The 26,439-nt window shown below is 43.0% G+C and overlaps 1 protein-coding gene across 1 annotated transcript in view; it reads right to left on the reverse strand.

The window, feature by feature from the left end:
• Positions 1-341: 341 nt before the first annotated feature.
• LAMC1 (laminin subunit gamma 1) overlaps positions 342-26,439 on the reverse strand; it is a 117,342-nt gene continuing 91,244 nt past the window's right edge. The window contains exons 14-28 of the mRNA XM_053390957.1: positions 22,684-22,929; positions 22,104-22,257; positions 21,247-21,389; positions 18,949-19,127; positions 17,518-17,674; positions 13,868-14,073; positions 13,446-13,525; positions 11,245-11,382; positions 8,977-9,121; positions 7,962-8,111; positions 6,611-6,725; positions 5,571-5,770; positions 4,348-4,506; positions 2,843-2,942; positions 342-1,434 (exon numbers count right to left, since the gene is read on the reverse strand). Of these exons, the coding sequence (XP_053246932.1) occupies positions 1,178-1,434; positions 2,843-2,942; positions 4,348-4,506; positions 5,571-5,770; positions 6,611-6,725; positions 7,962-8,111; positions 8,977-9,121; positions 11,245-11,382; positions 13,446-13,525; positions 13,868-14,073; positions 17,518-17,674; positions 18,949-19,127; positions 21,247-21,389; positions 22,104-22,257; positions 22,684-22,929 (2,429 nt within the window). The 3' untranslated portion in view covers positions 342-1,177. The remainder of the gene's footprint in view (positions 1,435-2,842; positions 2,943-4,347; positions 4,507-5,570; positions 5,771-6,610; positions 6,726-7,961; positions 8,112-8,976; positions 9,122-11,244; positions 11,383-13,445; positions 13,526-13,867; positions 14,074-17,517; positions 17,675-18,948; positions 19,128-21,246; positions 21,390-22,103; positions 22,258-22,683; positions 22,930-26,439) is intronic.

Here is a 26,439-nt window from a genome sequence, read left to right on the forward strand (position 1 = left end):
AAATTATTTTTCCTAGAAAGATGGATCAGCAATTTTGTGATTACTCCTCTTTTACATAAGAGGTAAACCTACCATGGCAAAATGATATGATCCAACCTGCAAAAAGAGAACTCTGCAAACATTTGAGTTTCTACCAGAGAGGATTATGTTGACTTCAAATTTCACAGGCAAGTCTAGCAAAAAAAAGTACTCTCTGGATAGTGGATGTTTCTTTCAAAAAAGGGAACAAAAGAAAGAGTCTGTTTCAGGGGCTTCCTCCGACCCCAAGAGAGAAAGACAGAACCTGTTGATATTAAATTATCTGTCCCTGGAAGATACCTCTTGAATATTACTAGTGACTGGCTGGTGACAGGAACAATTCTGATCACAAGTAGATTCTTCCATCTTGAAGAATTAAAATTTCTGCCTGTGTTCTCAGAAGTCGAAGGCAGGCCAAGGCACAGCACCATGGAGACCTAACACACCCCTCCTTCCTCATGACTCCCCGAAAGCATTTCTGAGAAACTGTTTCTCAGAATCAAGATATACATATACATATTGCACTCTAGAAAGTTTCTTTAAAATTGGTAGCTGGCTACCAAAGTGGTAGTTTAATTGGCCACTAATATATGAATTGACTTTTTCTTCTTTTCTGATTCTGAAGGCCATCAGCGTTTCTTACAAATTGTAGCTAAAGTGGCCATTACAATTTAATACTTTGGTAGCCAAACCTTTTCCTTCATAGAAACAAAAAGAACAGAGAAATTGTGAGATGGGGTACGGGAGAGAGAGACGGGGGATGAAAAAAGGAGAAGCCTGTGACTGCCCCCACTATGCATCAGTTCTCATAGCCCTTTCTGTAATTCAGCACAACAGTCCATAATATTTCACATCATTATGCAAATCAAAGGGGAGTCTTTTCTGGGAGAAGAGGAGGAGAAAATGGAGTGTTTTGATCAAGGAAGTGTATACATTTCATATCTTTAAACCCTTCTGATGGGCAAAGGCTGGATATTTAATTTGTGTTCATTCAGAAACTTGCATTTTTCTCCCTTGAATTGGGAAAGAAAGAACTGCTAGCTGTGTGGGAGATGAGGTGGGGGTCCTGAAGAAGGGAACCTAGGAATTAAGGCACTCCACAGCCAAAAGAACTGCTCCACCAGTCGTTGAGGGAAGGCCCCCTGCCTTCAGCACATCCTTAGGGTTTTTCAATGGACGGGGTATTGAAACAGCCAGTTGGTAAGGTCTTCTTGATGTCCTCTAAATTGCTAATGTCTTTCCTAATGGTGTTAATGTCCCTGTCATATTCATTGATGGCACTGGCTTGCTTTTCAGCTGCCTTCTCCAGATCGGAGACTTTCCGGTCCAAATCGTTGTCCCTCATTTGGTTTTTGGCAGTGTTCAAAGTATCCTCAATCTCATTCAGTTTGCTCAAGTCCACAGGTTCCACACGCCCTGTAATGGGAGCAACATACAAAATTAGAATTTTTTTTTAATTAAGGCCCACTTCATTCTGATACAGAAATAATTTTCACTGGTCAAATGCAAAAGAGAGATTAAAAAAGCGAAATACAGGTAATTCAAAAACCTGATCTTCCTAGCTTGCCAAATCGTCTCTAAAATTCCTCTAACTATTGCATTCAAATTGTTTAAATTTGAGAGATAAGCTGTTTATCAAAATTCAGAAATGTGTAACACCGGAGCACTGAGTTCAATGTCTCTTAAACTGCACACCCAGAAATTCACATTATGTACAAACATTCTACATTGTGAAATTTAAATGTTATTTGAACTTTATTTCCGCTGTTTGAGAAAAAGTTCTCTATACACATACATCCTTAACTATTTTTTCTTCTCCTTTTTACAATGCCAGGATTAAACAACATAAACGACTGATTGCCCATTTAATCATTCAGCCCACCCATTCTTTTTTACAGGCCAAGTCTATGGACTTATGAAGCAGTAAACTGTACAAGCAATTATTGTTGTGAAAACAGATGCAAAATGTGGCTGAAAAAGAAGGGAGAAGCTGGGATAGTCCTTGACTGGGCAGCCAATTCAGCAAATAAAGTGTCTTGTGGACGGGTTGGTGAGCAGGGCTTGTAGGGGTTGGCGAGTGGAGCAAACGGGGACAGAGCCCCCACCCTAGTGCTATATGCACCCACTACAGTAATCTAGCTAACAGTGAACCCATTAACCTGGCAAGCATGTCGATTTGCAGAGTGAAGTCTTGCATACTGCAAGGGCTCCCAAGGGGTACTGTACAACTTTCTGTGATTTGAACACAAAAGCATCTCTACCCTGTATGGAATCCCTGACAGTGGAGGCCTGGACACCCATTGTCAGGGTTAGCTGGCAGGTTTTGCCCTCACAACAACATGCCACTAAGAGTAAAACAGCAACGTGGTGCAGTCAATAGACAGTGCTGGGAGTGGGAGTCAATCATTGCGCATTCATAGATTTGTCCATCTAGGTTTTGTTTTAGAAAATCAGATTGTATTGTATACAGGGAATGGACTTTCTGACAGATGCCAGACAGATACATATCTTAATATGGAAAATAAATATGTATGCAGTTTTACATTAAGCCCCACTTGTTTATCATAATTTCAGCTTTGTCAACTCAAGTCACTGTACACTATTGTTGATAAGCATTTTATTGAAGTCCTTTGAGTAAGTCCACAAAAATTATTAGACTACGTGCCCAGCTACACAAACTTATGTTAGCCAGGTATAGCAATGGTTTGAAAGCACAAACAAACAGGAAAGGGGTATTCACGTCGCAAGGCAATACCCCAAATGCCACACTATTCAGGGTGAGAAGGTCAATCTCTCTAGCAGTTTACCAGCTGAAGATACATACCCAGCTTCTCAAGGAGGTCATTAATCATGCTCAGCAAGCTGCTAACGGAGGTCTTTGCTTTCCTTGCACTGGCTTCTGCTTCCTGAGCTGCCTCTGAAGCCTGGGGAATTAAAAAATAAATTCAAATGGATATTACAACTGAATTCACATATGCATGTGTGTAATTCCATATCAATCACTTGTGGCTGACCACATGAACCAGCTAATAAGACACTACCTGTGGTGTTTAATTTGCAGTGAGTAACTCTACACACCTAAGTCCCTGAGTAATGAGCATGCATGTGTCAACTCTGCCTCGAACACTGCAGCATCATGCAATGTCATTTCTGTTGGAAGACAAGGGAGTCGCCCAGGAAGACAAAGGTGAGAGGATGGGAAAGAGAAAAGAAGGAAATGATTTTCCAAATGGCATGAGACTTCTCTGAAGGGCAGGCACCCATGCATGGGTTTTGTAAAGTCTCTTTTAAAAAACCAACACACAGTGGTGCCTCTGGTTACAAACGCCTCGAGTTACATTTTTTTGGGTTACAAATGTTTTTAACCCAGAAGTGAGTGTTCCGATCTCTCAGAGGCCTCACCACTGCCCAGAGCCAAGCCTGGACATCCGCAGGGCCTACGGAGGCTCCGCAACTGGGCTCCAGCAGCAGGAGCTCTCAGAGACCTCTGCGAATGCCAGGAGCCAGGCCCCGACATCCACAGGATGCCAAGCAGGTTGCATCCCAGCCCCAAAGTTAGGTAAGGAACACTTCCCTAACGAAGACCAAGAGCAGTGAAGCTATTAAGAAAACAAAGGTGAGCCTGGGCCGAAAAGCCCTTGACCAACCCTTGCCCCCCCCCAGCTGAAGTAAGATGGGTGGCACCTAGCCAGGTAAGCCAACCTACCCTGTGGGGGGGGGAGTGGAAAATTTTGGGATTCTGCAAGGGATTTTGGGATTTGTTTATGTGAGTCTGCCCTGTGCCTTTGTCTTTGCTTTGCTCCTTCATTTGGGGGACTTCTGGGGGACTCTGCCTTCTGCCATTGTTTTGGGGATCGTGTGGAGCCCAGTTCAGCTACTGGTTGATTGTGTGACTGCAGAAATGGATAAAAGCTCCCCATTCAAACAATGACGATCATCAGTGCAGGTAAGGAAATTTTTTTTAAAAAAAATTCAATCTACAATACTGTCTTATTTATTTTATAGTACAGTACATTGATTATTGCCTTCATTTTATGGATCAATGGTCTCGTTACAGAGTAAAATTTGTGTTAAATTGCTGTTTTAGGGGGTATTTTTTATTGTCTGGAACGGAGCAATCCACTTTTCCATTACTTTCAATGGGAAAGTGTGCTTCAGATTAAGAACAGTTCAGGTTAAGGACGGACTTCCAGAACCAATTAAGTACTTAACCTGAGGTTCCACTGTATGTGCTGATATTGCAGATTAACAATATGCCAATCTAACTCCCCAAAACCAATGGCTGTTTTTTTTTGTGTGTTTTTTTTTGAAGCAGACAAAGTAACTCACCATTCCTGCCATCATCATATCTTGATCAGCGCTTTCCTGTTTGGCCTTCAGCTCTTTCTCTGCTGCATCCAGCTGCTGCAACATGTCGCCCACTTCTTTGTCCAGCTCAGCAACAGTGGAGAAGGTCTTGTCAGCATCAGCTTTTGTTGAAGCAGCATTCTAAAACCATATAAAAAATAAATAAAAATACCTGAACAAAGCAAGTATATATGAAAGGATGAAGAGCCTGCACAGCTGCTCCAAACATGCATGCAATTTGTTCCTGAGTCCCAATCAGCACCAGCACTGGGCTGTGCCTAATGAAGTCAACGCAGACTCGTATGCGTTTCCCCCTCCAGTTAATTCCTTCACTGCTCTTAAAGCCTCATCTTAAAACTTCATTTGAAGTACTAATATTGATTTTATGTGTCTATATGAGGTTGCCCCATACAGTTAGACTGATCGGTGGGTCCACACAGTCTAGTACTTGTCCCAATGTGCCAGGGTGTACCTTTCTAGTGACTCATGCAGGGATCATTCCCAGCCTTCATAACCATCTTCACCGGGAGCCACAACGATTAATACCAGGGGTTTTCCACATGCAAATCGTGTGCTCTGCCACTGAGCTGCGTTTCTCAAGAGGGTACGAAAGAACACCCTGCCATGGTATTTGGCCCTTTAATGTTATAGGAAAGCTCTCTCTGTTCTGGGCAGCATTAAGAGCAAGACAACTGAGCAGACTTCTTTACCAACTGCTTGCCAGTAGAGAAATGTCAGCTTTTGACTTCCACTAATGCTAAAACAGCCGTTGGTCTCACAGAAGACAGCTTCTTGTCTATTACATATTGCCAAGAGCTGATCTATTTATGCAGAATAATTATGTGGATGACGATGTGCTGTTGCCACTTCAGGCTGTGGACAGGAGGCATGATGTGTTTGGAAAATGGAGAAAGTAAATTCCACACACATGAAAACCAGCAAGTTGGGAACTTTTGTCCTGACATGCTAGTATTCTGTGTACTGAGAGTTCATTTCACGAATTGTTCAGACATGTTATTCACATCTGCGGTCTGAGGACAGATAATTCAGGAAAAACTGTACCACCAAAAAATACTTTTGAACAAATGAAGCTTCTCAATATGTTGCTTCAGATCAATGGTCCAGCTAGCCCAGTATTCACTAGAGATTGAACATGGAGCCTTATGCAAAGGATGCACTCTCTCCCACTGATGCACAAGACTCACCTTCTGCACAGAATTAGCAATTCTCTCAGAATCAGCAGCTTTGTTCTTTGCTTCTCTGGCATCCGCAGCAGCGTTGCCTAGTGCCAATTCCGCTTGCCGTGTCTTATTGTTGGCTTCCAAGATGGTCTGGGTAATGGCAGGAATTCTCCTTAGAGCCTCTTGAGCTGCAGTCTTGTTATCATTCACTCTCTTGTCGAAGTCTGGGGGGGGGGGAACGTAAGGAAGCCCCACTGGATCAAACAAAAATCCACCTAACTCAGCCTTCTATTTCTAACTGTGGTCAATCAGATGCCTCTGGGAAGCCCATAGGCAAGACATGAAAGCAACAGCGCCCCCCCCCCGCTTGTCCCTAGGATATGATATTCAGAGGTATATTGCTTCCAAACAGGCAAGGTCCAAATAGCAACTGTCGCTAACAGCCGCTGACAGACAGATCCGCCATGAAACACTCTTTTGTATCAAAGGTCTTCGAAACCCACTGGAATGCAAGTGGGTGAGAAGAAACTGGTGTCCCCCCCCCCCAATTTATATTAAGCTGTTGACCCTGAGAAGCTTTCAGAGGGGCTTACAAAAGATCCTCACAAAAAATCTTATCCTTTTCTGTCTTGTCATGTAAACGGCTACAGTAAATTTGTCAGAAGGAAACATGTGCAAGGGCTGAAATGTATTGCAGCTTGGGAATCCTGCTACAGTGGCTGGAGTTTTTGACTGAGACCAAAGTTCAAACCTGTGCCCAGTTACGAAGCCTGCGCTCCAGGTTTCCACGCATATGCTCACACCATTGACATATGGCTCTCCCAGGAAGCTAACTTCTGCACTTCCACAAAATCAGGGCGTACGCTCAGTCCTGAACATACACTTTTCACTGGGATAATACTGACATGATTACAGCAGTACAGTCGGTAGTAAGAGGAAAACGCGTCCTGTGGAAGAATATTCTGATTCTGGCCCACTCCCCCCCCAAGAGAGGGCTGAGTCCTCAGGGAGGTCAGCCTGCCATTCTGCAAAATGACTCACCAGGAAGTCACGCTGCCGCCTACCTTTCAAGTTGCTGAGAATGTCATTGGCCTCCTGGAGGGTGTTGCTCCCCTTCTTGGCGGCTTCCTCAGCCAGAGCCTTGGCAGCATCTGCTCGAGCCAAGAGCTGGTCAGCAGTCTGTGCAAGGACACACAAGACAGCAGGTCAGCCACACGCTCTCTGCCTCTCTCTACAATGCCTTCATATAGCGTGTATTATGCACAGACTGTTTCTATTGAATTTCAATTTATTATTATTATTAAAAAAAAATACTGCTTTTATTTATCTTCATGGTACAGAAGACAAATTCTGAGAAAACAATTGTAACAACAGTAAACAACAAGTAACTTGTCCTAATAAAATTACAGACTTTTATCTTGCCATGTGTTAAAAGTTTCACTTGATTACTCTAAGAGATCACACCACATTTTCCCATGAGTGCTGGGTGGATTCCTGCCACAGTCTGAGCCTTGTTGTTGTTCTTCTTCTATTTGTACCCCTCCCACTCTGGGCAGCTTCAATGTTTCCCCAAAGGGGCAGGAGCCAGGTCCCTAGCAAAGTAGTGAAATTTTCCTAAGCTTTCCCCACCTTAATTCTAGCCCCACAAGGCAGCTCAGTGCTTATGGCTTTGCAATGCTTCTGAAATACACTCAGGCCTGGATTTCGTGAGTCTTCAGTGGGAGTGAGTTCCATAGCAGAGAGGAGAGGGCCACTGACAACGCTTCTTTCTTCAGTGGATTTCATGGAGGATGTAATCAGGCACAACGGAGGAAGTGGCCTCTAAACCACACTGACCCTAAGAGTCTCTGATTATCATGTGACTAAAGCAGCTTACAAGGAAGTTAAACAGTATAGGTTGGAAAGTACATTTGCACAAGAACAAAATCTAAACCTTTTAAAACAGTTCATATATTTTAAGGACAAAGATGCTAAAGAATGGGAAAGGTCCTTCATCCTCCCCAACTCTGTTTTTGACTGCTGATTCTGCTTTACTAACAGGTGTGTAGTCACACCACTATGGTCTCTTTTGGCTTGGACACTAAAACCTTCACTTGCCTTTTACAGCAAATTGTTTCTCCCTTACTGCCTACTCTCTCTCCCCCCGTCCTTTCCTCGTCTCCAGGCCACTTTCCCCAGGCTCTGGGGCCCATGCTGTCTCTCCATGAACACTCTGCACCTAGCTCTGTCCTGCGCATGGTGCAGCCACTCTACAGAACACATGATCAAAAAAAGCCCTAAACTTGTGTCCACCATACCTCTCCATGAATTAGTTAACACAAGTTTTCAAAGGTTGAGAGCAGTTAAGCCACCCCTGTTTTAACCTGCATTTATGGCTTTTGTCAGGGCAAGAGCTTACATATAAGTAGAACTGACCTGCTGTTCAGTCTTGCCCTTCTCCAAAAGGTTCTGTACTTCCAGCTCTTTCCCTTTCATGTCTTCTCTTAGGTCCTCATAATCCTTCAGCTTCCTGTTAATGAGTTGATCAAGTTCTCTGGCTTCCTTCTTGATCTTATTCGCCTCATTCTGCACATGGAGAAAACAGGAAGAGAAATGGCTTTTGTGAATGCAGCGACTGTGTATTATACATTTTATGGCACATTTCCAAGGGTCTGAATTTACAAACATGGTTTCTGATGAGCTGGATCAAAAGCACCCTTTAAAAGACCTCAAACCAGGATCAGATATCGCAGTGCTATCTGCAGCACATCCTGAAGTACCCAATAGTGCCTCAACACAAATATAAGTATTTCAAAAAGCATTAAACAAATAATCTCTTAGCTGACATCAACAGCTTGAGCCATTTATCTCTGGTGTCACCTACAAAAGCTAAACAAGTTTCAGTTTTATTGGTGCTTTAAAGCTCTTCCAACAAACTCTACACAAAGCCCAACTCAGCATATCTCTAGCTCGGAAAGAGATGCAACCTGTCTCCTTTTATTAGGTGTTTTAGATTACTCTTAATCAACACAAGCTATAAAGTGATGCTAATTTTACTGATTATGGCAGCATGTTTGGAGATAGCCACATGCTGCCACACCACAACTAGCTTATCAAGACTCCAAGAAGACACAAGAATAGTCAGTTGCACTTGTAGAAAAGCTGACTTGCCAAATAGGGGTGGCCAGAGGCAAACTGGATCTGATGTCCTATGCCACCTGGCAGCTGTTCATTTCTTATATGCAGTGGGATAATCAAGCATGTCACCCACCTTGAATGCATTATAACTTGTGGAAACTCTGGACTGAAGAACTTTAAAAATGAATATACATGTCCTATTGCACCTTTGAAATCTATCCCCCTTAGGGATCAGCCATGATATTGCTAGTGTTGACTATGTTTGGTTGTTGTATATATTTCAAAAATAGTAAGATGACAATAAAAAACATACCTCTAGCTCCTCAGAGTCTATAGATGGCAGACTGGTGAGGTTGGCATAGATCTGCAGGGCCTTATTCCCAGCCTCCTCTGCATCTGCATGGACTTTGTTTGCCTGCTTTTCTAGATCTCGGGAAATGTCTTTTGCCTGGTTATACCTAGGAACCAAAGATAACCTTACTATTGTTCCTCTTTGGCCTGTTGGCTCAAGGTACTATTTCTGCTTTGGATGCAACAGGTCCTGTGCTCAAGGAGTGGGTAGGTGGGTATGGCTGCAGCAGATGGAAAGGGCCTGCAGCTCAGTAGCTGAACAAACTTTTGCACGCAAGGAGCCCCTCATTTAATCTCTGACATCTTTTAAACTTAGATCTTAGGGAACAGAGCTGGGAAAGACTGGTGCCTGGAGCAGTCTAAAAAGACTAAAAAGAGCTGGTGCCAGTCAGAACAAATCATATTGAACTTGATGGATCAATGGTTTGGCAGCATAGGGCAGCCTTTCTAATGAAGTTAATCAGAGATGCTTTCAGTAACAGCTGGGTAGCCGTGTTGGTCTGCCATAGTCGAAACAAAATAAAAAAATTCCTTCCAATAGCACCTTAGAGACCAACTAAGTTAGTTATTGGTATAAGCTTTCGTGTGCATGCACGCTTCTTCAGATACCAATGGTTTCAGATAAACAATTTCAGAGATGCTTTCAGATAAACAATTAAACAGTTCAATGCAAATACACACAAATCACTGAATTAAATATGGAAACTGGCCGGGAATACACTGCACCTATGGATGGACAGCTGAACAAGCAACCAGTCAGCTTCCATTTAAAAGGCACAGGTCATTTTAAGTATCCCCAAGTGGCCTGGCCCTGACCCATGCTTTAAAATTGATCTTTGGGGTGGTGGCGGAGTGTGGAGAGGGTATCTGAACCAGGACTCCAGTTATGAGAACTAAAATCTGAGTTTCTCTTCCCTAGGAGTACAGGTCAGTTTCCTCAAAAGAAGCCTATCTGATAACTGAACTTTGCCATTTCCAGCACCAAGTTAAAACTGCTGTATTCAGCCAAACTTTTAAGTTCTTTAATGCCGCCTTGTTTTAATCCTTTAGCTTTTATTTATTTTTTAATATAATTTTTACTAAGTTTTCCATATTTTATTACATTTCAGAATCAAAAATCAAAGAATTTATAACTTAAAGCATTACTTAAATAAAGCATCAACCTCCTTCCCTCCCTTTAACAGACTTCCATATCACTTTATCAATTTCTTCACATTCCTATGTTTCACTTTTTTACCTTAAAGGTAAAGGTAAAGGTACCCCTGCCCGTACGGGCCAGTCGTGTCCGACTCTAGGGTTGTGTGCCCATCTCACTTAAGAGGCCGGGGGCCAGCGCTGTCCACAGACACTTCCGGGTCACGTGGCCAGCGTGACAAGCTGCATCTGGCGATCCAGAGCAGTACACGGAACGCCGTTTACCTTCCCGCTATAAAGCGGTCCCTATTTATCTACTTGCACCCGGGGGTGCTTTCGAACTGCTAGGTTGGCAGGCGCTGGGACCGAGCAACGGGAGCGCATCCCGCTGCGGGGATTCGAACCGCCGACCATGCAATCGGCAAGTCCTAGGCGCTGAAGTTTTACCCACAGCGCCACCCGCATCCCATTTTTTACCTTATATCATTCTTAAAGCAATCACCTTCTTATAAGTAAATCAGCTTCTTAATTTCCCATTACCAAACATTTCAACTTAAACCTACAAACGTTTTCAACTGTTTGCAATTTTCTTTCATATAAAGTATAAATTTGCCCCAGTCCTTTTGGAACAGTTCATCACGGCGATTCCGAATCTTCCCCGTCAGCTTTGCCAGCTCCACATCCTTTAGCTTTTAACCCTGCACCTTTGTTGCTAGTTCTGCATCTAGTGAGGCCATTCCACACAAATAGCAGTAGCAAATCCAGGTATTCCACAAACTGTACACTGAATGGGGAGCTACAGTAAATCCTGGGAATGCATGTGAATGAACCATAGACACTTTAAAGACACTTTGGTCTCATTCACACTTTACAATTGTAGATATACGCTTCGTATGTGCACATAAAAACTTCCCTAAGCCCAATACTGATAAAGGTTTTATGCCTTAGGCTCCTGGATATAAATTCCTGTCATCTGTTTTTGCATACACAGTAATTATTTTAGCTATTCAGCTTCTTATGATCACTGCAGCATGTTGGTCAGTTGAAACATTTTAAAAATAAAGCACCTCAATTTTTGTCTTCACTTCATACTTACTTCCTATTAAGGTCACCGATGTCATTCATGGTCTGATTCTCCCCTGCCAGTGTCTCCAAGAGCAGCTTATATGCTTGTGTCGACGTATCATTTGCTTCTTTAGCTACACGAACAATGTCATCTGCTTCTTGCTTGTGCCTGGAGAGCAAAACTAAATGGTTAGAGAACCACCATTGTTTTCTCTCCAAACATTATAGTCGGAGTTAGACCCTAGGCATCATTTTCAGAGAGAATTAAAACATGCCATAAATCTTCAGTTTCAGGAACACGGCCTGAATTGTCCCTGAGAATGTAGCCAACACAGCCTATTCCTAAAACAGCAATAGCCAGCCTCTTGGTCAAGTGCACCTCAAGTGTGCTGCTGCATAAAGACAATACTCCATGTTTTCTGCTGCTGTATTCTCTAGCCAAGTAGCAGCACAAGATCAGAGAGGCAGGCAGGAGTAGAGGCCAGGCTCACCGGATCCTCCTGCTCCTCTTCAGAAGTGTCAAAGATCCATGCTGTCAATGCCACTGGCTGGCCATTCACCATAGCTAGAGGGGGCTGCCTCTCCACTTCTTGCAAAGGACTGACACAATAGCTCTCTTTCAAAAGCTTGTAGAAACCCACTGTTTTCCAGCAAGGATTTTTTTTCCTTTAAGGGGTGGGTGGGAGGGAAAGATTCACAGAACCCAGGTTAAAATTAAAAAGGGAGGAACTTAAAGAAGTGGTTGAAGCACTCCAGCTTTTCATGGGCTTGTGGTGGATGAAGGACTTCCATTGCTTTGTGAGCTGGTTGACCAACAGTCTCTGTTCATGTAGGGAGATTCAGATCCTGGTCTCTCCCAAATACAGTGGTACCTCAGGTTAAGTACTTTATTCGTTCCGAAGGTCCCTTCTTAACCTGAAACTGTTCTTAACCTGAAGCACCACTTTAGCTAATAGGGCCTCCTGCTGCTGCTGCCGCACCACCAGAGCGCGATTTCTGTTCTCATCCTGAAGCAAAGTTCTTAACCAGAGGTACTATTTCTGGGTTAGCGGAGTCTGTAACCTGAAGCGTATGTAACCTGAGGCACCACTGTAATTGCCTGTTTTCCCATTACTCAACAAGACTGTTCAAACAGGAAGTGACTAATATAAAAGTGGGAATGGGGTGGAGAGGGGAAGGAAAGAGACATACAAGAGACTGAACTAGCAGATACTTGCCAGTGTTATCAGAACAGAAGGTGGGGGAAGAGGACAAACTGATGACATACTCGCTTTGAGCAGACAGGTAATATACTCGCTTATCTGGCTGAGACTGCACCCTTCAGGGCCAGTTCTTACAAAGCATTTTGAATTTACGTACAGATATACCTGAGCACAAAATATATACGTAACACATTAGTTATGCTTTCATGTATGCTTTTCGTAGGTTTTTCTTCTCCTTAAAAGAAGCACAATGAGAAACTGCACACCATGCATTTCAAAATTGGAATCTGCATGCAAACACCCCTTTGTAACCTAAACAGTGCTTAAGTATGCACTGTGCATTCAGTACTGTAGAAAAGATAAATATGCCTTGTTAAGATGCAATTAGAAGCAGCACCATTCAAGCAGTTTATGGCTATGCTGAGACTGCTCCATTATGGGCCTCCCTTGTTCTATTCACCTTAGCGCAAAATGGAAAGCTAAGAACAAATGGGGGATAGAATGGGAGAAGGGAGGAAACAGTTCCCCCAAAGGAGAGAGGGGCTGGGCTGGTGGTTCAAGTGCAAAGAACAGTAAAAGGGAGGGTGGTAGGTGTGATCTTAAGGTATGCTGCAAGGGAAAGATGAAAGTGACTTGAGGAGGGGCAGCCTGGTGCTTTTTGACAATGTGTTGCTATATTATTTATTACATTTATAAAACTGCCCTTTCCATGCTCAGAACAAATGGAAAAACAAGGAAAACAGGCTAAAATGCAGCACCATCACAAAGCAGCTAATCCTTCAGGCCAAAAGTACAACCAGCAGCTGTCCTAAAAATTCTCCATTTCTACTCAAGCTCCTTCCTCAAATACCAGTGTAAGGATAGTAGTCTTCACTTGCTGGCAAAAATAAATCATAGAGTGGGACGAGTGAACCTCCATGAGGAGGCGGTTCCATCACGTGGGATCCTTCACGAAGGAAGCGCATGGTATTCACCAACACCAAGAGGGTTAAATGTGCAGAAGGTATGCTAAAGATGCCATGGGCCTTACCGAGCAGCTAGCTGGCGGGCTTCTTCTGCCAGGCGAGTCATGTTGTTGGGGTCGCTGGTTGATTCTGGTGGAGTAATAGACTGGAGAAGAACCAAACAGACTTTTAAGGTCTTTTATATTTTTAAACAAATGAGCAGTAGCTACTTGCCTTCTCAGATTACGACTGGGTCTAATGTACGGACTGGAGCTAGACACTGTGAGAAATATGGGGCCCTTGCTGATACAGGCAAGTCTTGTGTGGTTCTCCCTCTTCCCCTGGTCTGTGTAGGTATGGAAATACGCAGTGAGGCCCAAGAAAACACTTATTCATGACTCAACATATGAGAGAAAGAGGAACTCAGCACAAGGTTGCCAATATCTCAAATATTCAAGGCACTCAAGTAATTTTAGCTCTTTCAAAAAGGAACACAAGAACCACTCACCACATTAGCAACTGCCACCTTTGCTCTCTGTAGCATATCTGAAGCTGTTTCAATCAGTTCCTGTGTGCTGTCCACCCGGGCCTGGGCCCGCTCAGCCAGATTCTCTGTCTCTTCCACTGTGTTCTGGATGTTCCTCAACCGACCAAGTTGGCCGGACAGAGTTCTGTTGATCTCCTGCAAGCGATCCATCAAGCCCTGGTCTACATCTGGAACAGACCAATTAACACGGACAGACTGAACTAATTGCACAAAAAGATGAGGCATGAACAAGAATAAGGCATTGTGCCCACATGCTTTTACTGATAATTGCTTTTACTAAAAAAAAGGAAAAAAAGTGTGAACAGGAATGTAAAGAAAGGCAGATGCAAAAACTCCCAAGACTTCAGCAGCATTTAGGCGTTTCCCAAGAATATGGAAATGGTCAAACTGAAAGATTCCTGGGCAGAGGATTTTAGAGAGGAACTTCATGGAGGTGAATCAATAAAAGGTGTTCTTAAGAGGGCAGCACTTCTCTATTAGGACCACACACAGCAAAAGCAGAGAGAGTCAACCAGAATTTCTTCAAAGACTTCCGGGTTAGCGCCATCGGCGAATGGCAGAGTTCCTCCGACCAGAGGAACTGGCTCCGTGGAAACTGGGTCTACCCGCCGCGGCGAAGGTGGGGACCCACTAGAAATCCCAGGTGGAAGAAGCCTGGGAACGTGGGGTTCGGCAGAGCACCAGGAGCACCTCCCCTACTCGCGGGGAGCCCCATTTTGGGGCTCCGGAGCGAAGTAGGGTGAGCGGCGCGGTGCTGCGAACTGACTGCTATTTTCACGGAGGGAAGCCGCATTGCCATTGCCGGAGAGCGCTGACTTTTTCCTGTCGACAATTGGACTCTAAATAAGTACCCGTGAGTAGAAACGGAAAATTGGATCAAGAAATATCCTAATTTGGCATCGAAGCGGGAAGGTTCAAAACAGGAAGTCCGCCTTCCGCTTTTTGTAAACAGACTGAAGCAAAAACCTTGTAAGCTAATAGCCTGGAAAGTTGTTTTATAAAGGTCGAAATTTCCTTCATTTATAACCACTAAAACCCCCTTGGAAGCAGGAGAAAAGGGGGGGGGGATTTAACTGTTCAAGCCTGCAGGAGAGGGAGTAAAGGAAAATAAGTTTCCACCGTCTCAATCCTGGGAACGGGGTGTCAGAGGCAGAAATTATCGGAGACGTCCATTGACTGTGAATGGAACATTTTGACAGATAGCAAAAAAAAGAGAAACAAATTGATTCCAATGTTGCCTTTTGCATTATAAAGAAACAAAATATTTGAAAATTGAAAGTAACTTTCTTTTGTTGGACATGATTTAAAAAGATGGACACAAATAGAAATTGTATCCTCTAGAGGGAGCTTGTCAAATTGTTGCTGCAGTTTACTTGGGGATTTCACAGCTGCAAGATTAACATCGTGGGAGCAGACTGTGACCTTGAATAAAAATGTGTTTGGAAGAAGTCCTGGTGCTTGCTTTTTGCAAGACAAGTGCTTTGTTGGAGCAGTTGCATGAGAAGGTGGATTTGATGAATGAGAAGTTGGATTTGATGACTGTTGTAATCAGTGAATGTGGACAAATAGGGAATACTGACATAGAAATCATACGGGGACCAATCCAGGAAACTGGTTCGACTGGGCAAATGCAAGGGCAGATAATAATGGAGGAAGTTACGGTGGTACCTCAAGCAATACAAATGGAGAGACCCGAGGCCTTGCAGGAGCATAAGTCGCTGTTTTGGAAGAATGAACTTGGAATGGGCCAGAGGGAGTCTGGAGCTGAGGAGGCTCTTAACTTTGGAGAGATTTTGAAATATGCTGTTAAAGATCTTTTGGATTATATTGATGGCTGTGGGGAGTGGGACTGTGGGGAATGGATGGGTCTGACGAGGGGAGATGGAGATAAGTATGGGCGTAAATCCCCCGGAGACCTACTCCTCAATGAGAAAGGAAAGAAACTAAGAAAGAGACCAACAAAAGACAAGGAAAAGTGCAAATATAAACAAGAAGAAGAAGATCTGCAGAAGGGGCGTGGAAGAGATTTAAGAGCCTCGGACATAAGACTACCAGGTTGATGGACTAGATGGAATGGATAGTAAGGACTGACATAACCCAAGACCAGGAAGAAGGGACATTGGATGAAAATTGGAAGAGTCTATAAAGAAAATTTTTTATTTTGGGAATTAGTGTAAAATTAATGAATATTAGGGAGAATGTTGGAACGAAATTGTCTGGCTTTAGTAGAAATGATATAAGGAGTTATGTATAAATAAGCATTAAGTTTTTAAGTTTTAAGGTATTTTATGGTAAGATAAGGTTAAATAAAGTAAGGCAAATTGAATAACAGAATATGGTGAAAGATGGATAGGATGTATAGAGCTAATTAATTGGTCAGTGAAATAACTAATTAAGCTAGAATACAAAAAGTAAAAGCAAAAATGGAAAGGATTTGCTGAAACAATGACTGAATTAGAATACAAAAAAGGGGAGGTGTGAGGAAGTCAGGGAAATAGGCAAATGAAAGATAGGGTTTGGAATGACTGATTTGTTTTTAACTATTCTTATTTTTCTGTATTTTGTATCTTTTTGTCTCTTTTCTTTCTTTCTTTTTTTTACATTTTTGTATTTCCTCTGAAATTTTAATAAATATTATTTTATAAAAAACAACAACAACCAGAATTTCTTCAAGTTCTTCCTCTGAACTCATCTCTTCTCATGAAGCCCTTGGTTTTTCCTAGTCCCTGACTGACACAAAGTTTTAACTGTAGTTGCTTATATTCATCCCTTGTTATCCTTTCCTTTCTCCCCAACTGTCTCTTTCACTATCAAAGTTCAGATTAAATACTCCTTTGGGCAGGGACAAAACACTTGCAGATAACAAATTATGACAGGAACCATGGTACAGCTTCTTTCTACTGCACATAGGGTGGGGTTAAAAAACCCTTAAAAAACCCACCAAGACCCCTGGAAACCCCTACTTTGAGTTACAAAATTCTTTCACAATTGCCTGTTGAACAAATTAAGCTATTTTCTGATTTGGGAAATCCAGAAAAAGAGCCTCTATACTTTGGATTAAACTTTTAGGAAAGAGACTTTTAAATTTGGTTTCCATTTATAATCACAAAAGAATACACCACTGCTATCGCCATCAAACACTAAAACCTAACTACTTCAATGTTATTACTTTCAGAAAATCACATTTCTTTTGAAATATTTATTTATAATTCCTTTGTAAGAGAATTTCTAGCCCACCTCATCATATGATCCCAGCGTGGCGAAACCACAGAACTAGAGAATTGCAGAGTTGGGAGGGACCGTGAAGGTCATCTAGTCCAACCCCCTGCAATGCAGGAAACTATTGCCCAATGTGGGGCTCGAACCCATGAACCTGAGATTAACAGTCTCATGCTCTATCAGCTGAGCTATCCCAATGGAAAATAATTTATAGAAGCAGAAACAAATGCAGCACATCTTTGGGGAACGGCTAGGGAGTGACAATCTCAGCTCCTCAGTTGCTGCAGGGACAGAATTACTAAACCCCCCACCCCAAATACAAAAGCCCAATCAAAAAGATGCGACAATCCTGGGGAAACAAGGGTATTCAGAAAGAGATCTGTCCCACCCACCTTTGCTGTTTTGGGCATCCTGAAGCAAGTCCATGACATCTCGTTCAGCTTCTTTCAGCCTGTCTTCAAAAGCCTGATCAGTTATAGTTTCTTCACCTGTTCCTATGTTGGCTATAAGATTTTCAAGCTCCTGCAATCTCTCCCGCTGTTCTGCCACCTAAACAGAAATGACAGAAAGGAGGGATGAGGAAAGATGTTTCCACTTGCCAAGTGTTTGAGACTCCAGTAGGAATCACTCAGTCCTCATCTACAGATCTCTCTCTACAATTAAGTACAGGACTTCACATGGCGACAATCTCTCTGTGTTAGCACATGTTTCCAATTAAGCTGGAGAAGCCTGAGGTTGTCGTATTTGCCAGTTTTTAGTACTCATGCTTGTGTGGGAAATAATCTGCAAAGGTTTTGACAGTGTTCCTAACATATTAAAGAACATATTAAAAGAACAAGCAGTTAAACTCAACTGGATGGATAACAATTTGGCAGACTTCTCCAAATGCCTGGGTGATATAACTGGTTTCTTCCAACAACTTCTGAAGCTGCATTGTAAACCAGGGAACACTTTGCAATAAAAGTTATGGGTCCACTGTGGACTTTTTTTGAGGAAGCGGGGTGGGGGGATTGTCACTGCCTTTTTAAGGGGAGAAAACCCCACCCCCTGCACAACGGTGTGATGCATTCGCCACACACTGGACCCAACTAGTCAATCCCCTCTGGCTAGGTCAAAGCAGTCAAGAAAGGCACGGTTGAGAGGTCTGCACCACCCTCCAGCGCTATTTCTCCCCTTGCCTTGCAATTAGGGCTATTTGGAGAACTCGCTTTTTGAAAATTCTAACATAAATAGACCTTATCCACACATCCCAGACTATGTACAAATTGGTACATTATCATCCTCTGGCTCCTACACATTTGGAAGTGTGTATTTTAAGAGACTTTCAAACCCAACTCAATCCAGCTGACTTAACCATGGTTTGCTTTCTATCAACAAACCACTATGTGAAGCTGTGGCTTAAAACAATGGTTTGGCATTACTTCCAAATCCAACAGCCCTTCTTAAGCATTGTTTGTTTAGCTACCCCACCCCACATGCTTGCCAAGATAGAGGCACAAGGCAAAGCAGCTGGAAAACAAACCAAGTTTGGAGAAGCAAGCCATGGCTTGCTCCATGATGAGAAAAAAACATGGCTCAGCATAATGTACAAACGCAGCCAGTGCAGATCAACAGGCTGTAAATCTGGAGCCAGCCTTGAGAATGGGCTTTCCTCCCACTCCCCTCCCCTCTCTGGAGCAATGTCCCCCTCTCCCTTCATTTCTCCAGGTTAATAATTACATGACCACCCAAACAAAATATGATTAATACAACCAAAGGTCATTTACAACCATGATTTGCAAACCTAGCTGAACTGACAAAACACACAGTTTTACAAGCCTGACCTTATCTTTCACCAATCTGTAGCATGCAGGGCATTCTTGACAGCCTGGCCAAGATCGATTGTAGAAATAGTTCTCTTCACACTGGTCACAGCGGTTCCCAACAAAACCTTCTTTGCACTCACAGCGGCCATCCTCTTTGCACTGAAGAGATCGAGAACCTTCAGGGTCACAGTCACAAGCTGCAGAAAGACAAGATTTAAAAATAATTATGAGGAAGAGGAAAATGAGAAAAGGGGATTTGGATGAATATATTTCAGGACGTACTTAAACAGTTTGTTATGCCTTGAAGACCAACAAACATCTTTAAAGTGCCACAGGATTAACAAAACTAACATTTGTTGGTCTTTAAGGCATAAAGGAATCTTTGTTGTCTAGTGTGATGTGGAAACTGTACATTTATCACTACAGCTGACTGGATCTGTGAGTCGTATGCATATGAAAGTTTGCAATAACTTTCATGATAGCTCAGCTTGAGCAAGTTAAGACTCACTGAAGCCTAAGGGATTACTTGTGAGTAAATCTGCTAGTTTGCACCTTTTGTGAAAGACCCATCTAACCAATTATTGGTGTCCTTATTTTCACATGAATTATGTTGTATGGCATTGTGGCTATTCCTTCAAGTGTAAGCACAACCTTCCAAGTCAACTTTGTCCTCGACACAAAGCAAAGAAAGCAACAAACTGTTTCTTTCAGCCTGCTTCTCATTATGTAGATGCCTCCAAGTCCGGTTTTCGTTGGGACCAAGAGAAACCCAGTGTGCATGTCAGTACTTTATGCTGATCCAAATAAACACACACTTTCATCCCGCCTAAGGGCAAAAGTGGGCCCAAAGGTGGAGGTTTGAAAGGGGTGTCCACTCTGTGAAAATACCAGTGATGATGGGATTTGTCTGGTCTGCGAAGCAAAGACTTTTTGGAAAGGTATTGGGTGAATATGCCATATCTGATATGTCTTTTAATATCAAGATGCAAGTGTGCAAACTTACATATAAACTCTCCCCATGGACCTCAGTGAGCCTTACTTGCTCCATCTGGGCTGTGAGAGAGTATTTCTGGGTGATCTACAAACGTACGTATTATACAACATACACCTGCAAGATGAAAATGGTAGGCAAAACCACATAATTTTGCATCTTTCAATGCACTTAGACATTGAGCTACTAGCAAAACTAAAACAGCTACTCATTTAGTAAGTATTACATTCTTACGAACATAGACTTACCACCTCATCTGCTGTTTGCAAGAACAAGACCCTACGAAGGAGCTTTGAGGTCTGCTTCTCATGTCACACCTTAATAATATGAAATCCATTCATGCAAGGCCACATTCATGCTTAACTATATGAAAAGCTTGGCATAAATTTTCTACTCTTGTAGATGTAGTCACACTTCAAATGACACTTGCCAGCACAGCTGTGCACATGTACTAGGTCAAATGCTGGCTCCCCAGAAATCATGGCTTGCAAACCGAAATGCATGCTTCCTTGTCCTCCTTCCTTCCCTATTCTCCAACCTCTCCTTGCCAGGCGGAATCATGGGTTAACATTATATGCTCACCAAGACAAATACTGGGTCCCAAGCACTTTCCAAACAATGATTTTCATCTCTCAATCAGATGTTTACTTATTCAACATAAAACTATGGATAATGCTGCAAAGGGAAGAGAGCTCTGTAGAGGGAAGGTGGGAATACAGCAATATTCCTGAGGCCAGCTTCCAGTCTGCAAGCCACGATTTTCAGGGAACCACAGATGCATGTTCATTGGGGCACTGTATCAAACCAATGCTTAGATTCACTTTACTCTTGAGATATTAGGGAACACGAGATGGGAGGGTTTAGAGAAGTAGGAATGTATGTCCCAATCTGACACACTTTGCATGTTCTCAAGCCCGAGTTAGCCGCTAAAGGCCACATTCCAGAGTAGAGGCGTAGGAGTGTAACAGCCAGAAAACAGGTCAGTTCTGGGACAAAACTCAGAGCAAGTGTTTATGACAACGAGCAGCAGATGGTCTACAAGTATATGCAATCATAATGCCCTAGAGGGAGAAAGTTAAGACTCACACAACTGCAAAAACATCCTCAATAGACTTGAAACTCACACAACATGCAGGAAGCAGACAGACAAAAGAAAAAAATGGGGAGGGTGACGCAAAGAGCCTCTTGTGATGTCCAAGTCCATAAACACACGAATAGTGGTGAGCAACGAAACACATTTTCAACAGAGAAGAAAAAATGGTGATAAACAAATGTAAGAGAAAATGATGGGAAAGAAAAACCATGTTCCCTGCCCCCTTGCTTACGTTTGCAGCCTTCAGGACCAAATCCAAAATGGTTTGCCTCACATCTCTCGCAACGCTGCCCAGTAATGCCTGGCTGGCATTCACATTGCCCTGTCTGTATTTCACAGTGGCCATTAGTGGAACCCAATGGGTGGCAGTTACACCTACCAGAGGAGGAGGAGGAGGAGGAGGAGGAAGAAAAAGAAGGACACATTTTTTAGCATTAAGGCACATAGTTAAAGCAGTAAGACTGCACATGACCATCATGTTTGATTTGGGTACAGTGCAATGCAAGTCACATTCGCCATGAGAGGTCTGAAATAATGCAGCATCAAAAAGTGCCAATATGAAATACAAGATAAAGTGCATTTGCCTGCTTTCCATAAAAATATAAGCCTTAAACACATCCAAAAAAACCTCACAAAGTGGAAGACTGCTAGCTCAATAAGGCAGCCTTCTAAATGCTAGTCTACTATTTGAGGAGCAACTTCTTCCCTCCTAAGATCTGGATTGAGATCCACCCCAGGGTCACAGAAACAGACCTACAATGTAGTTACTGGTCACCTGCAATAGTAATTAGCAATGTCCCAAAATTTCAGCCGGTTATTATTATCAGCCTAGGAAAAAGCAAGGGAGGGGGGAAACTGGCCAAAGTGTAGCTCTAGCTATTAAGGCAGTTTCTGAAGGAAGAGGGACTAAAAGGTTAAGTAATGTATTCAAAGAAAAGGTGGGATTTTAAGTAGGTATATGAAGGGAGGGGTGCCACCATATTGATCTTCTGGGAAGGAGTTATAGGCACCATTTTTGTCACCACTGCTCTCCTAACCTTCCCCCAAGGAGTTCTTGTGACAAGTTGAGAGCAGTGGGACACAGCTCACCTCTCGCAGCCCCGTCTGCTCTGCAGGTTGTAGAAGCCGGGCTGACAAGAGCTGCAGTCCCTTTCTGTGACGTGCGGAAGGCACTCACACTGCCCCGTTACTTGATTGCAGTTGGTCTGTAAGTTCACCGTGCCGTAAGGATTACAGTTGCAAGCTGCAGGAGCAAAAGGGGACCCATCAACACGTATTTTCTAATAAGAAAGGGTTGGGAGAACAGCTGTGGACTAGTTGAAGTTGCAGGAAGCCCAAGGCACTTTGTGTTTTCAGTGCTTCTGTACCATGTTGGAAACAGAAGTCTCACCATCTCCCCTTAGTGGGATGTGTGAAGGGTGCACTCTCAATGGGGGAAAGTGCAAAAGTACAATTTTGTATTTCAGGTGTTTTATTATTCAAAATGTTGCAATACATAAATCCGGGGATGCCTCCCTGCAAAGGGCAAGCAACTATTCTTTACAAGTTCAAGATGAAAGATTATGTTCAGTTTCACCACAATGATTACAAGTGCCTAGGAGATGGGGAGTGTCTTGTGTTCTAACCTAGACCACTGGATTGTAACAAAGAACGTATTACAGACACATACCTTTGCACTTGTCCTCTGTATTCTGAGCCAAGGGATTCCCATAGAATCCATCTTTGCACCGGTCACAGTAGAAACCAGCCGTATTATAGATGCACTTCAGACATTCGCCTGTCAAGCGGTTGCAATTCCCAACAGCATTGGGGTCAATGTTGTCACTGCACTGGCAGAGGCGGCAAAGCCTGGCGGGGCCATTCTCACCAAGAGGATCTCCAAAATAGCCATCATCGCACAATTCACACCGTTTGCCTACAAGGGCAAAGCACATTAGAAAGCAAAATGAATTTTCTTGGATGCTGTTCTTTTATAGCCTAAAAAATATCAGGATGAGTGAAACCAAACGTTTATAATTTCAGAACTCTAATCCACACCAACACGCAATTCAGTCAAGAAATGAAAATTGATCTTGCATTTATCATTTAATCCAGGCATGGCCAAACTTGGCCCTCTAGCTGTTTTGGGACTACAACTCCCATCATCCCTAGCTAACAGGACCAGTGGTAAGGGGGGATGGGAATTGTAGTCCCAAAACTGCTGGAGGGCCAAGTTTGGCCAGAAAACTCAGGTGATGAATACTAACAGAACTGTAGCCAAAATGGAGCCACTGAAGCAAGAGGGATGCTGGGAGAATCCCAAGATTTTAAGAAATGCATTTCCAAAAGAAAGTCTCCGGGGTCAAACCACCTCCCAACAGTCCTATGAGATCTAAGCGTGTTCAGTAGCAACAGCATGTGAAGTGAGACATGGAAAGGAAAAACGGAAGAGTGTGAAATGCCGTGCTTGGACAGAATGCTTGGCTGGAACCTGGAACAGAAATACTTCCTTTAGGCCACACTGCAAAATTTTGTTGCTGGTCCCATTTGTTTATTATACCTTAAAGGTTGTTTTTTCCTCCCAAGAGCTCAGAGTAGAACTTTAGCCTCACAATAATGCTGGGAGAAAGTAAAGCACTGTGGATATGAAAATTTGTTTTTCCTCTCCAAATCCAACAATCAAGCCATTGTGTCCCACTGGAGTTATTCAACTGACATGATAAGCTGTAGTTTACTGGGATGGAAATGAGCCTGTGGCAGCCTTGGGTTCATGCTCCCACTCTGGTGTAACCACAAGGTTTGAAGGCTCTCACTTCCATTTTTTATAAATCATAGCTTGCTTTGACATCTAATTATTATTTTTTTTTAAAAAAAACTTTGTTTAAAAAAAGCTAGTTGCAAACCATGGTTAAGACCAGTGTTTTTTCCTAGAAAAAGAGGTGCAGGGACTCCCAAAAAGTTGTTGAGCTTTTTTGATGGACAACCCTAAGACAGCTTCTCTGCCCAACTGTCCCACTGCTAGCATCACTGTGGCCGCATTACAACGCCGCTTCCGACACTCTGCCCCACAGCCATGAGGGGCATGCAGCCCAAAGCCTCCGACATGCAGCTCTGGGCAACGTGCTGCTAGACAGCTGCCAGTGCGCTACAATGAGGTGCCGCAATGCACCAAAGAGGTTGCGGAACTCAGTTCTGGTGACTTCCGGATGAAAAAAAGCCCTGGTTAAGACTGAACACAGTTTAGGGTTCAGTAGCAATTTTTATGGTTTGGTTGAATCTGGTTAACCAAAAATGGCAATGACAGCTTCCCTGTGGCTTCTTCACTAGTGCTGGGAAGCAAGTGAGAACTTGAGACTTTCACAGGCTCATTCCCATCTCAATAAACCATGCTTCCAAATTCAGCCACCAGCTCTCTGAATAAAATACTACTATTAAATAGTAGACTATTAAGGCAAGCCAACTTGTAAAGAACTGAAAACAGAGAAGGCATTGTTCCGAGATTTAAGCACAAGGTCCTTCTTGAAGGCTTATAAAAGAGTGAAGGTAATATGGGGAAGGCAGGAGGAATAAAAGAGAAAAACCAAAAGGGAAAGGAGGAAGAAAGGAATTTTTAGGGGAAATCCAATGTGTGCATAAACTAAATGTAAGCTAAAAACATCTTTCTTGGTCATTTTCTTACAAAAGGAAAAAGCAACAGCAGACTGATGTCAAATAATGGTTGCAAATGGCACAAAGAAGATAGCTCTGTGGGCAGACTTAGATGCTTTTTGAAAATGGGAAGAAAATTAAGTTGAATAGACTATGGCTGGCAACAAATTCCAAAGTTAAGAGCTATAAAGGGGTTGGGCAAAATACAAGATGAGAAGGAAGAAATATGCCATCTTGACAAGGCGGAAGCCCTCCCCCATGACATGAAAAATCAAGGAGTTAAAAGAAAGAAAGCAGAGTTGAAAAGTGAAGCAACATTTCCATAGTAAAAACCTTAAACTGAAAAGGAGTTTGCTGAAACATGTTGGAGAGCAAACAGGTATAATCAAATTTATAATCCATACAAAGACCAAAAGAGTGCAAAACAGGAAATGCTAAGGAGAAATAAACAGCCGAGGATTTGGGTAGAGGAGTGTCAGGATGATACCAGGACAGGTTCACTTTTAGTTTCACATTTGTATTATAGGGCACAACAGACTAGCAGTTTTATCATTGGCGTAACCAGGATTTTTGTTAAGGGGGCAGAACCTCAGATTTGTATTGATTTAGGGGGGCAGCTGCCCCCCCCCCCGCTGCTCCTGGCTACACCCTTGAGTTTTATGTTCACATGTTTTAGTTCTTGTGTTGGCAGAAAATGTATTTCAGTTGGGAGAATCTTTAGAAAGGGACGGGAGACAGTTCTCGCTTCTCCTCTAGAGCACATTCAGACAGATGGCTTCTCACAACTGCCACAGGCACCGTACAGAAAGCTATCGTTATTTTCATCTATCCATTAATTGATATGGTAGAACTAAAGATTAACGGGGGGAAACTTGAACTTCAAAGAAACAGGAGTCCAGGTGCATCATGGCTGTTGGGGCTGATAAGAAATACAAAGGAGCCGCCAACACTAAGATGTAAAAAATTTTTTGTGTTGGCTTGCACAACTCTTACAAGCTCATTCATGGAATGCAGACAAGTTGCACAATTTTTGGGGGGCTGCCTTCTCCTCAGATGAATCAGCCAATAGTTCATCTGGGGGCCAATTCTAAACTGCCTTGCAATTCACTAGGACAGGAAGGAGTGTGTGTGTGTGTGTGTGTGTGAAGTCTTCTACTTGCTGTAATGGTCAATGAGGCCAGTGACCAAATGGGACAGTTCCTCTTTTGTGTTTGTTTGTCTTCAGCTTTCCTGGATATCTATTATCCACAGTTCTTAAGCAAAGGTATCACCCTCAGATGGGCTGCAAAGTCCATTTCCCCAGTCAAACAATACCCAGGCAGGAAGAACCAGATGCACAAATATATGATGGGGGACACTTGGCTTACTAGCAGTACACATGAACCACAAGCTTACCATGAGTCAACAGTGTGATGCAGCAGCAAAAAAAGCGAATGCTATTCTAGACTGCATCATCAGAAATCTAGTGTCCAGATCAAGGGAAGTAATAGTACCACTTGATTCTGTCTTGGTCAGATCACATCTGGAATACTGTGTCCAATTCTGGGCACCACAGTTTAAGAAGGATGGTGACAAGCTGAAACATGTGCAGAGGAGGGTGACCAAGATGATCGAGGGTCTGGAAACCAAGCCTTATGAGGAATGGTTGAAGGAGTTGGGGATATTTAGCCTGGAAAAGAGGAGACTGAGGGAGATATAATAGCCATCTTCAAACATCTGAAGGAGTGTCAAATAGAAGAGGGAGCATACTTGTTTTCTCCTGCTCTTGAGGGCAGGACTCGAGGCAATGGCTTCAAGT

Source organism: Podarcis raffonei, chromosome 6 (genome assembly GCF_027172205.1).
Source record: "Podarcis raffonei isolate rPodRaf1 chromosome 6, rPodRaf1.pri, whole genome shotgun sequence".
Taxonomy (NCBI): domain Eukaryota; kingdom Metazoa; phylum Chordata; class Lepidosauria; order Squamata; family Lacertidae; genus Podarcis; species Podarcis raffonei.